Source organism: Stegostoma tigrinum, chromosome 2, assembly GCF_030684315.1.
Source record: "Stegostoma tigrinum isolate sSteTig4 chromosome 2, sSteTig4.hap1, whole genome shotgun sequence".
NCBI classification, from domain to species: Eukaryota; Metazoa; Chordata; class Chondrichthyes; order Orectolobiformes; family Stegostomatidae; genus Stegostoma; species Stegostoma tigrinum.
Window position 1 is genome coordinate 6,503,293 of NC_081355.1, and position 12,501 is coordinate 6,515,793.

The 12,501-nt window shown below is 40.9% G+C and overlaps 1 protein-coding gene across 2 annotated transcripts in view; it reads left to right on the forward strand.

Moving 5' to 3' along the window:
* The window catches only part of atp2c1 (ATPase secretory pathway Ca2+ transporting 1), a 109,303-nt gene that overhangs the window by 75,299 nt on the left and 21,503 nt on the right, over window positions 1-12,501 (forward strand). For both annotated transcript variants that reach the window (XM_048560236.2, XM_048560245.2), the window contains 3 exons: window positions 2,197-2,301; window positions 5,061-5,217; window positions 9,870-10,040. In XM_048560236.2, the coding sequence (XP_048416193.1) occupies window positions 2,197-2,301; window positions 5,061-5,217; window positions 9,870-10,040 (433 nt within the window). The remainder of the gene's footprint in view (window positions 1-2,196; window positions 2,302-5,060; window positions 5,218-9,869; window positions 10,041-12,501) is intronic.

Here is a 12,501-nt window from a genome sequence, read left to right on the forward strand (position 1 = left end):
AGTCCATTTTAAATAAATAATTACAAATTAGTTTTAATTCTAAATATGAGCTTTTAAAGTGTTTGATTCTTTGAAGGATCAAATCGTACTCCAAATATTAAATCAGTTTCTTTTCTGACAGGTGGCGCCAGACTTGCTGAGTATTTCCAATACTTCCTGTTTTTACTTAACTTTGATATTAGATATTTAAGGACATAGTGTGTGTTAATTTGTGAAGCAGAAAAATGATCAATGCTATGCATCTATCACTATTGCAAATTGAAATGATAAATTTCTGAGATTATCATAAGCAATTTTCTTATAATACCGTTTAGTCTGGGGGTTTGTAGAATACCTGCCGTGAGGGTTATTTACTTGAAGTCAAGACCCAAAAGTGACATTAATTTCACTGCTTGATTCAGTTTAGTGCACGTTTTCATCAGAGTGAGTTCATGAGCAATAAATTAAGGAATACTTTGGCATTCGACTCGAAGAATTGTAGGTCGTGTGGGATTGGGAGGCGGTCTGGGGTTTGGCCAGAGATGGAAAAGCAGGCTTCTGCTGGAACTATAGAAGGGCCCAGGAATGTGCAATTAGAATGACACACACAGAATGTCAAAACAGAATTCTGAGATGGTTGTTCACCCTGGTGCTTGTGGTTATAAATTATTCATAGCCACACAATTTCTTGGCTTCATTGCCAGTAGTTGATTTGTGATAATGTGTCTTCGGCATGGAAATTAGTAATATTCCTGCAAGCATTCATAAACTGTTCTGAGTTATTAGGGATGTACATTTAGTTGTGGGAAGTTTGTGAAGTTATGACACTTTTCTCTTGCTGTACCTTTTTTGGAGGTAGCAATCCCTGCTCAGACACGTTTCCACATGTGGCAGCATCTTGTTTTGACTAAGTGCTTATTTCTGTTTGATTTGAACGATAGCAAAGTGTTGAAGAAATTCTTCAGGTCTGGTAGCATCTGTGAAGAGAGAAACAGTTAATGCTTCAAGTCCATTGAACCTTCTTTGGAAGTGAATGAGGCTAGAGAACTGATGTTGTAGCTGGGAGTGAAATAAACAAATTTAGTGTTCATGCTGTGAAGTTGCTGCACCCAGTGTTGAATCCTGAAAGTTGTGAATTGCTGAAGTGGAAGTTGAGGTGCACTTCTCCAGTTTGCTTTGGGCTTTGCTAGAAGACTGCAACAGGCCCACGATTGAAATGTTAGCATTAGAGCAAGAATTAGATGGTTCGTTATAGTTAAGATCAAATCTGTACCGACTCCATGCCCTCATATGATTAGACCCTACGGGGGTATAGATTCAGGATTAAGAACTGTGATTACTGTTTTGCCCAACAGCATTATATTTAATTTGAACTCGACTGTAATATCTAAAACAACATAGACGAAGGCTTGAACTAGTTGCAGCCTTGGATTATGGCTCGGTACTGCTCTATATGATTCACTTAACCACTGAAACATTTCGATGAAGAGGTTTTCCTTTTTAATTTCTCAACAGACCTCATAAAACTAGGAGAACGGGACTAGGATAATCAGTAATTCTATCGAAGCGTAGTGCAATGAGTCAAATGGCCTATTATATTGTATATTTCAGTGATTAACCATTCATTGTAGAAAGTTAAGGTGAAGTCACTGTAGAACTGCTCTGTCATGAGAGAGGGTAGCTGGTGGTGGTTTGACCTGAAGGTTACCATGCCTTAGGTAAGGGGAGAAATTGAAAAAGAAATTCCATCATGGTCACCTCAGTTGGCATGGGAATTGAACCCATTCTGTTGGCATCACTCTGCATCACAAATTAGCCATTCAGCCAACTGGGCTAATCAACCTCTGCTGCCGTAGAAAGCAAACTGAATATGCACAGGATAAATAATTGCACCTCAATATTCAAAGTGCTGCAGTGGGCATTACAATATGGATTGTTTTGAGTCAAGTCATCTACTGTGACAGATTGTGAATTGGATTAATAAGGATTAACTGTAATTATACTTTGCACATTCATGGTTTAGCTTCAGTACATTGTCTGATTATTCATATCTCTTTTAATCCATTTGTTGTTTTTTCAAAGTGGTAACTCTTAAATAAAAATTAAAATGCTGAAAGCGCAAAGCAGTTTCTTTATTACGGCTGAGGGCTGCTCGAATAATTATGCAGCTAAGAAAAGATATTTGTGATTTAATATTTTGATTCTTTCCTATCTTAGATGGGTTTGGAAGGTCTCAAACAGGATTATGTGAGAAGAGCTGAACATCCATTTACTTCAGAGCAGAAATGGATGGCTGTCAAGTGCGTGCACAGAGCTCAGCAGGTAAAACATTACTTTCTTTCTAGACAGCACTTAATCACCCTTTTGTACTAAAAGATCAACTTTTTGACATTCTACATTGGAGGCAGTTTTAATGTATGTTGTTTAATGTTTTGGACCTCCTTCCTGCAGTTCAGATACTTTTAACTGTTATGACTAGCAGTTCTTTCCTAAACGCTCTGCATCCTTATAAAGAGAATTAAATTGTTGCACTCCATAATTCGAACAGTTTTGTGTTAACAACTACTCATTTGTTGTACTCCGTCCATTTTACAGATTTCTTGAAATTTACTCTGCAACATTCTATAGTAATGAGACCTAAGTTGGAGAGAGATAGACCATTAAATATAAATAAAGAACTTTAAATTTGTATTATATTTATCACCGCTTCCATTATCTGAAAATGCCTCACAGCCATTGAAACACATTTGAAATGCAGACATTTTTGTAGCAATGTAGGTTACACAGCAACCGTAGACAAGCAGGCAGGCCACCATCATGTTCCCAAGAAGAACTAGGGATAGGCAGTAAATGCTGGCCTACAGACAGCAATGCCCACTGACATGCCATGAATATTTTTAAAAAAATATACAAAATGAGAATGACCAGTTTAACTGGTAATGTTGGTTCGTGGAGATGTGCCAGGACATCAGAAAAACACTTTGTTGCTTTGATTAGTGACATTGAGGTATTTTGCATCTCACCTGAAAGCTATAGCCTCTGATAGTGCAGCAGTCCCTCTGTATTCTGGTGCTAACTAAAATGATGTCCTCAAATCTGGTGTGGGTCCTCCGTGTCTCTCCATGGTGAGACTGCTATTGTTGAACCAAGGTTGACACATATAATATTTCCTACTCCTTATCCAAGTAATGTAAACAAAGGTTTCTTCCAGCTTTAGAAAAGAAAATAACTGGACAAGGATATTTTTGAAGCATTCTATTTAACTGTGTTGCTTGGTTTATTTGGTGATATAATGTGATAAGAATTTTCAAAGTATATACTTGTTGATACAATATTGTATACTTTCATTTGGAATGCAGTTGTTTATTTCTCCCTTACCGATGCAAGTGTTGAGGCAGTGAATCAAGTTATTTGCTGGTTTAATGTAATTCCATACTGAGTGAAAACCTTGCAGTGCTTTCTTGAAAACAGTTTATTCCATTAACCATATTGATCGACATATGTAATATGTGTAGATTTGGCTTATTGCAGCCTAAAACCCAGCCCATAATTATAATGTGAAAATTCTTTCCTAATGCTAGCAATAAAGTAAGCTTGAACTAACAAGCAAGTTATTTCCTTGTGCTGTAGTTTTGGTTGTCGTAAAGACTGAAGCTGAATTGTGCTTGTTTCCCCTTTATTCTGGTGTTTTATTTTTTGCAATCTTTTCTGGATTCAATGAAACTTACAGTTTAGATTTGATCTGAAATCTTCAAAATTTTGAGAGTCAAATTCTGACAGCAGTGTCCATCAAAAAATATTCATTATTTTAGAGGAATTCAGGTTCAATTACCATTGACAGGAGATTTTGTTGGTGAATTTAATAGCAGGACCTAGTGATTATTCCTATTTTCCATACCCTACTAGCACCCAGCCAGATTAGCAGGCTGACTGGCCACTGAACAAGAAAAATATTGACATATTTTCAGCCAAGCAGTTCAGAGATGTAATTACGTATCTTTGGAGCACATAGGTCTTTAACCCAATAAAAAAAATGAAAGAACTGCAGATGCTGTAAATCAGGGACAAAAACAGAAGTTGTTGGAAAAGCGCAGCAGGTCAGGCAGTATTTGTGAAGAAAAAATCAGAACACCTGAGGAAGTGTCCCCAGAGCGAAAACATTAACTCTGATTTTTTTTCTTCATAGCTACTGCCAGACCTGCTGAGCTTTTCCGGCAACTTCAGTTTTTGTTCAGGACTTTAACTCAGCCAGGCCTCCTGGATCAAAGGGGGGGATGCTATCACTGCACCTCAACAAGCCTTGAAAACTATTGAGAAAAAACATTTGGGAGTCGTCCCGAGCAGTTGAAATCAGTGGAAGGTCAAGGATTGGGGATTGTCTGAGGTTAATCGCAGTTGGATCAATGGGTGTGACCCAAGCAGGTTTGCTGATTTGTAAAGTGGGAGGTGGGAAAGGCCACCATTGGCTGAAGGGAGATCAAACATCTGAGTGTCTGCGAAGAGAGCTCCTGCTCCTCCTGGCCCAAATGAGAGTTGTGTAAAAACAAAAAACATTGAAGACTCAGTTAGCAGTTCTTTGCCCTTTGGCAGCTGGGTTTCTGGACTTCTATGAAACTGCGTTATTTGATAAATATAGATTATTTTCTGAACTATACAGATTTAGTTTTGGTGAGCCTGCCAAGAAGGGACATGCTGACATGCCTTGCAACCTACCACCATTTTATTTTTGGAGAAAGGCACAGGCCTGAAGCAATGGGTTGGGAACATATTCCCTGATGTGAGCATTTACTCAGTAACCAAACTATTGTACGTTATTCCAAGAACCCAGTCCATGTCAAATAACATGTCAGCAGAAATATTTTTCAATTAGTTTTTAAACATTTATCTCTTGAAGTAAGGTTGCATTGAGTCTTCTATAAATGCTCAAATCACAAATAATCTGTCTGATAGGTTAATTTCTTGATTCATAATGACACGGAAGCTTTATCTTTCCTTTAGATAATAAACAAAAAAAAAGTGTACCTTAATAAAATTGAAGTGTGTCATAATAGCTGTACATTCATAAATTTCTCTCTGCTCAGGACAAAGAAGAGATTTGTTTTATGAAAGGAGCTTATGAGCATGTAATTCAATTTTGCTCAAATTACAACAGCCACTTGCAAGCTCTACCACTCACCCAGCAACAGAAAGAGTTGTACCACCAAGAGAAAACTTACATGGGCACTGCTGGACTTCGAGGTAATATTTTTTTAAGCAGGTAACTGGTAGTTATGTGATGTAATTTTTTTTTCTGTGTACAGTGCAATTCATAAAGTGTATTTGTGTACGTGCTCAAGTGCTGACCTCTTGCAGCCTGCATAGTACCTAAACACTTAAGCAATTTATTTATTTTTAAGGGATAATTCAAGATTTATCTCTTGTAACCAGTATCCTCCAAGGCTGTAGGCATTAAATTGAAGTAGTCAGTTTACTGAGTAAAGTGGGAAACACAGAATGAGGACAAGACGTATGTTCCATTTGTTGAAGATCAGGGACCGGTCACATGCCCAGAATGATATCTAATACCAAAGAATTTCAGTACTGCCGTTGCCTTCTGACACAATTTCTGTAATCAGCACAGCCTGAATGAAGTATTTTGGCTGTTGCAAGACTGTATGTATATTAGTAAAGATTATTTAAATAGCTTAAATTTACGTTCAATGTGTACAAGGTCAGATCAGTTCCTCAATGTTCCAAGTTGCCACTAGTCAAGAATGGAATATTAGTCAAAAAAGGTCAGCCATTCTTAGATATAGAAATGAACAGCAGGATACCATAGTAAATTTCCATGCTGGTGGAATGAAACAGAACTAAGAAACAAATCGATTTGCAAAAATACTTATGCTGTTAGACTAGTGTGCTTCAGTGACCTGGAAATATCATCTAACATAGTTTGTGGTTTCATTTTATAGTATATTTTCCAAGAAGGATAGTATTGTTGGGCCCTGTTTCCACACTGTAGGGAATCTAATCTAATCTAATTCATTTCAGTTTTTCTGACTATGATATAAGAGCTCAGTCCATTATCCATTGCCAAGGTTCACCATAGCTGCTTTTCTGTGCTACCAACTATTCCTTCTCATGTGTCTTCTTCACCCTCAACTCTTAAAGTGAACACAAAGTACTCTATTGCTATTTAGAACCATCTGTTCAGTTGCTTCCATTTCCTCATTTTTCACCTTCCGCTTACAAACCAAGCCAAACCCTTCTTCCAGCCCCATCCTAGTAATGAACCTACCTTTTTATCTCATTTTGCTATCCAAGTTTAATTTATACAGTCCACAGTATCACCAGCAATGCCATCTCTAATTACTTCCCTCACTATTACCTCCTCCCTCAAGAACATACCTTTGGTGATCCCCGCCTCTGTACATTAGCAATCACATCCAAAACTGTGCTGTCAAGCTTTCTCGACAAACCAGCAACATGGCTATTTTTCATTATATCCTTAACACATCTGCTGCTTCTTTCATATTGAATGAGCCCCAGGTTCTTCCAGGTAAGTATTAGGAAGATCATTTTTTGATTCACTACTGACTTCCAGGCCTTTTGCTGTTGATTTAACCCTCTCCCTGGTAGCTGTCAAAGTCTGTGTGACACTGCTTTCAATTTCAGATCCTGAAATGAGCTTCCAGCTCTGTGCTTTGTCTGTCACAAATACCACCTGGTTCCGCTGCCATAAAGTCATCCACTTCTGTCATTGCCTCAGACAATCTACTGCTGAAACCATCCTCTACATCTTTCACCTCCAGACTTGTCTATTCAAATGCTGTCCTTGTCAGTTCTTTTTAAAAGTGGTTCTGAAAGAGTTAGTGCTAAGGAATGAATTAAGCTTCATCCACTATGATGCGATCATAAAGACTTGGGAACTGGTGGGGAGAGAACACCTCTGGAGATAAAAGTCCTTCATCATGTCAGTAACAGTGTTAGCCTCGTCAAAACATGCACGTCGGAGATGGAGAAACTGAGAGAATGGGATAGGGTCTTTACAGGAAGCAGGGTGTGAGGATGTATAGCCCAGGTAGTTGTGGGAGTCAGTGGGTTCGTAATGGATATTAGTGGCCAGTATAACCCCAGAAATGGAAATAGACATATTGAGGGAGGGAAGGAAGGAGTCAGAGATAGACCAGAAAGTGAGGGCAGGGTGGAAGTTGGAGGCGAAATTGAAGTTTAGGGTGGTGGTGGGTGGAGATGGTTCAGGTCTTAGCTCCAGGAAGAAGACACCCTGGTCCACAATTCCTTTTCCTCTAACACCCACTGCTCCCACACGCGCACACAGCCCAATAGTACCTTCCGCTGTAACTGGCGAAGGTGCAACACCTGCTCGTTTACATCTTCCCTGCCCAGTATCCGAGGACACAAATATACCTTCCAGGTGAAGCAATGTTTACCTGCGCTTCCCAGAATCTAGTCTACTGCATTTGCTGTTCACAGTGTGGTCTCCTCTGCATTGGGGAAACAAAGCGTAGACTAGGTGACCGCTTTGCAGAACATCAATGTGCATCTCAAAAAAGACCCTGAACTACATGTTGCTTGCTACTTTAACACACACCTCTGTTCCCTGACCAACATGTATGTCTCTGGTTTGCTGCAGTGTTCAAGCAAAGCTCAACGCAAGCTGGAAGAGCAACACCTCATTTTCCGCCTGGGGACTCAATATCAAGTTCAATAATTTTAGGGCCTAAACTCTCCCATGTCCTAGCTCTCTACCTGACACGGCAGGCCTTGTTACCACACAGCCTGCCACTACACACCATCTGTTATTAGTCACTAATAGTCCCCTTTAACAACTATTCACCCTCCCAGCCTGATTGTTATCAACTCTCTTTCTGTCCATCTGCTGTTCTCACTCTTCACGCTCTAGATTATCGTTTACTCCCCACCCCATCCCCGTCCCCCTTTTTTCTGCAGATAAACTGACGTTTTCACAGCCACCATCAGTTCTAAAGAAAGGTCACTGGACCTGAAATGTTAACTCTGTTTTTTCCTTCACAGATGCTACCAGATCTCCTGAGCTTTTCCAGCAACTTTGTTTTTGTTCCTGGTTTACGGCACCTGCAGTTCTTCTGTATTTTTATTTAGACTTTCTTAAATTGTGCCCAACAGATCTATTTCTTCTCATCCATGAGAGTGTAAAAACTAGAAGGTGCAGCAAGAAATTCGGAAGGCAAGCTGTTCTGTTGATATTCATTTAAACAGAATTTTAGTACAGAATTAGAAAAGTTATGCTACAGTTGTGTCAAGCATTGGTGAGACTGCATCGGTGGTATTGTGTATCGCTTTCATAGAATCATAGAACCCCTACAGTGTGGAAACAGACCATTTGGCCCAACAGGTCCACACTACCCCTCCGAAGAGCATCCCACCCAGATCCATTCCCTTAATCCTGCATTTCCCATGTCTAACGCACTTAGCCCAAACATCCATGGGGACTATGGGCAATTTAACTTGGCCAATCCACCTACCCTGCACTTCTTTGGACTGTGGGAGAAAATCGGAGCACCCGTAGAAAACCGGGGGAGAACGTGCAAACACCACTTTGGTCTCATTAACAAAAATGCTGTACTTGCCATGGAGAGAATTCAGCAGAGGTTCACCGAATTAATTGCTAAGGTGACCAGGTTGTCTTGTGAGGAGATTGAGGAAACCTAGTCCACATTCCCCGGAACTTCAAAGAATAAAAGACAATCTGATTGAACGTTATAAGAATGTAATAGAGTGTGACAGAATGATCTAGAAAGATTGTTTCCCCTGCATGGTGCATGTAAAGTCAGGTTGACATTGTCTTAGGATAGAGAATTGGCCATTTAAGATTGAGATGAGGAGGAATTTCTTCACTTAGTGAATCTTTGAAATTCCCTATGCCAGAGATCTGTGCATGTTCAACCCTTGAGCATGTTTAAGAGAGAGATCAGTAGAATGCTAGAAACTAATGGTACTGGATGTTTCAGTCAAGTTGCCTCCTTCTCTTCTAAACTCCAGCAGATGCAATTCAACCTTTCCTCATAAGTCAACCTGCATATTCCAGTTGTTTTCTAGTAAGTGTGCTTTGATTTGAAGATAGTGTGGGAAAGTGGCATTGTGATAGAAGATCAGCAATATCTATTTAAATGGTGGGATAGGCTTGATGGCTGAAATGCCTACTCCTGTTTCTATGTAACCAACATTCCCCTGCAGCATCCTCTAGTTCTGTTGGCATCACAAAAACATTGAAGTTATATGAGCATATGAGAAGTCATATAGCCTCCTGAACCTCCCTCCCCGTTCAATTCCACGGCGGCCCTGATTTTAATCTCAACTCTAAATTCTTAGACATCCTTGATAATTTTTCATCCCTTTGGAAATCATGAATCTGTCTGCTAAGGGAGTCTTGGAAGCAATCAAAACACCAACATTAAGGCCATCCTCCTGCAAAGCCAATTGTCTAGGCCCGAAACATCAGCTTTCCTGCTCCTTTGATGCTGCTTGGCCTGCTGTGTTCATCCAGCTCTACACCTTGTTATCGCAGATTCTCCAGCATCTGCAGTTCCTACTATCTCTGCTTTATGTCAGTTACATTCTCTTACAGGTAGAGGAAACCTGAAGCTGTGACTACACCATCAGCCAGGAAAGTGAACAAAAATTGCTTTTCTGACAAAAGCACTGATCCTGTTATTACCAGAAGTAGGGAGAGTGTTATGAGAAAAACTGTAATCTGTAACATGTCACTTAGTAGATATTAAGTTGGTGCAACTTTGCTAATGTTTATTAGAGACAATTTTATTCCGTGGATGTGTATATTGGTTATGATACTGTATGTAAAACATGAAATACAGTAGTGAGGAAATCACGTTTGGCATTTTTTCAACTAGTTCTCGCTTTAGCATCTGGACCAGAACTTGGACAACTCACATTCCTGGGGCTTGTGGGAATGATCGATCCACCGAAGTCAGGTGTTAAAGAAGCTGTTGCTACACTGATCAACACAGGAGTTATAATCAAAATGGTCACTGGCGATTCACAAGAGACAGCAGTTGCTATAGGTAATAAACTGATTCAATGCTAATATTAAAACTGACAGCTAGGAGATAGGGGCATCTTTCAGAACAATAACAATGATGACATTTTCTGTTTTAATACATTCATGGTTAGCTTTATTATATCTACATTTCCTTTTGTAGGTGTTACCATGTGAATTAGCAGCGGGTGTAGGTCGGCAGCCCTTAGCGCTTGCTCAGTCATTCAGTAAATTTGGGGATGAATTGATTATTCCACTTGCCTACCTACCAATGATAACCTTTCGCCCCTTAAGAACCTATCTGCTTCAATTGCCTTCTCAGGAAGAGTGTTTCATGACCCCCATATGTGTGTGTGTGTGTGTGTGTGTGTGTGTGTGTGTGTATGTGTGATGGAGAATATTCTCTTATTCTCTTTTCTTTTTTTAAATGAGTAACCCTTCACTTTTAAACACTGCCTGTAACTTAGAATCTCACATAAGAGAAAGCATCCCTTCCACATGCACCCTTCAAGACATCTTAGGATCTTAAACCTTTCAATCAAGTTGCCTGTTACTCTTCTAAACTCCAACGGATGCAGTCCACCCTTTCCTCATAAGTCAGCCTGCCCATTCCAGTTTTTTGTCTGGTAAACCTACTCTGGACTGCTTCCAAAGTTCCTGAGCAAACAACTTTCATTTTAAAGAAAATCTCTTAGTGTTTAAGGCAGGGATAGGCAAACAGACAACAAAGAAAGAGAAAATTGGAGAAGTAATAAAAATAAAACACACTTACAAGCATTTTGAAAATAGGGAAAGAGATGATCTGGACAAAGATATTTTGGAAAGTAATTCCAAAAGGAATAGTGACTGAAGGAATAAGGTCAAATAATAGACTGGAAAACATGAGACAACTTCCATGTCGGTGAAGCACTGGGTACATTCAGGGACTGTGGTGTGGAGGAGCATAACATGAAGCTGAAAAGGAATTTAAGGAAACAAGAATGCATACCAGAAGTCAATTGTTAATAAGTCCTAAGCATCCATTTGTACTTTAAGTTACATGAATGTGGGAAGATTGTTGAACATTGAAATTAAACTGATACTCATAAAAGACGGACCATTTATTAAGACCATAAGAGCAGAGGTAAACCATTCAGCTCAGAGTTTGCTTCACCACTCAAATTATGTCTGGCCTGTTAATCCTCAACTCTACATTCTTACTGTTTTCCTCAGAACTGTTGATTTCCTTCCAGATTATAAATTCATCCATCTCAGCCTTGGTGATAATGGAAACTGCAGATGCTGGAGAATCTGAGATAATAAAATGTGAGGTTGGATGAACACAGCAGGCCCAGCAGCATCTCAGGAGCACAAAAGCTGACGTTTTGGGCCTAGACCCTTCTTCAGAGGGGGGGATGGGATGAGGGTTCTGGAATAAATAGGGAGACAGGGGGAGGCGGACCGAAGATGGAGAGTAAAGAAGATAGGTGGAGAGGAGAGTATAGGTGGGGAGGTAGGGAGGGAATAGGTCAGTCCAGGGAAGACTGACAGGTCAAGGAGGTGGGATGAGGTTAGTAGGTAGGAGATGGAGGTGCGGCTTGGGGTGGGAGGAAGGGATGGGTGAGAGGAAGAACAGGTTAGGGAGGCAGAGACAGGTTGGACTGGTTTTGGGATGCAGTGGGTGGAGGGGAAGAGCTGGGCTGGTTTTGGGATGCGGTGGGGGAAGGGGAGATTTTGAAGCTGGTGAAGTCCACATTGATACCATTGGGCTGCAGGGTTCCCAAGCGGAATATGAGTTGCTGTTCCTGCAACCTTCGGGTGGCATCATTGTGGCACTGCAGGAGGCCCACGATAGACATGTCATCTAAAGAATGGGAGGGGGAGTGGAAATGATTTGCGACTGGGAAGTGTAGTTGTTTATTGCGAACCGAGCGGAGGTGTTCTGCAAAGCGGTCCCCAAGCCTCCACTTGGTTTCCCCAGTGTAGAGGAAGCCACACCGGGTACAATGGATGCAGTATACCACATTGGCAGATGTGCAGGTGAACCTCTGCTTAATATGGAAAGTCACCTTGGCCTGGGATAGGGGTGAGGGAGGAGGTGTGGGGACAAGTGTAGCATTTCCTGCGGTTGCAGGGGAAGGTGCTGGGTGTGGTGGGGTTGGAGGGCAGTGTGGAGCGAACAAGGGAGTCACGGAGAGAGTGGTCTCTCCGGAAAGCAGACAAGGGTGGGGATGGAAAAATGTCTTGAGTGGTGGGGTCGGATTGTAGATGGCGGAAGTGTCGGAGGATGATGCGTTGTATCCGGAGGTTGGTGGAGTGGTGTGTGAGAACGAGGGGGATCCTCTTTGGGCGGTCGTGGCGGGGGTGGGGTGTGAGGGATGTGTTGCGGGAAATGCAGGAGACACGGTCAAGGGCGTTATCTCAGCCTTGATTTTATTGAGCCTATTTCCATGGCTAATCTAAACACCCAAGTAGATTCTCCCTTTAAAATTTTCCTGTAGAGCAGA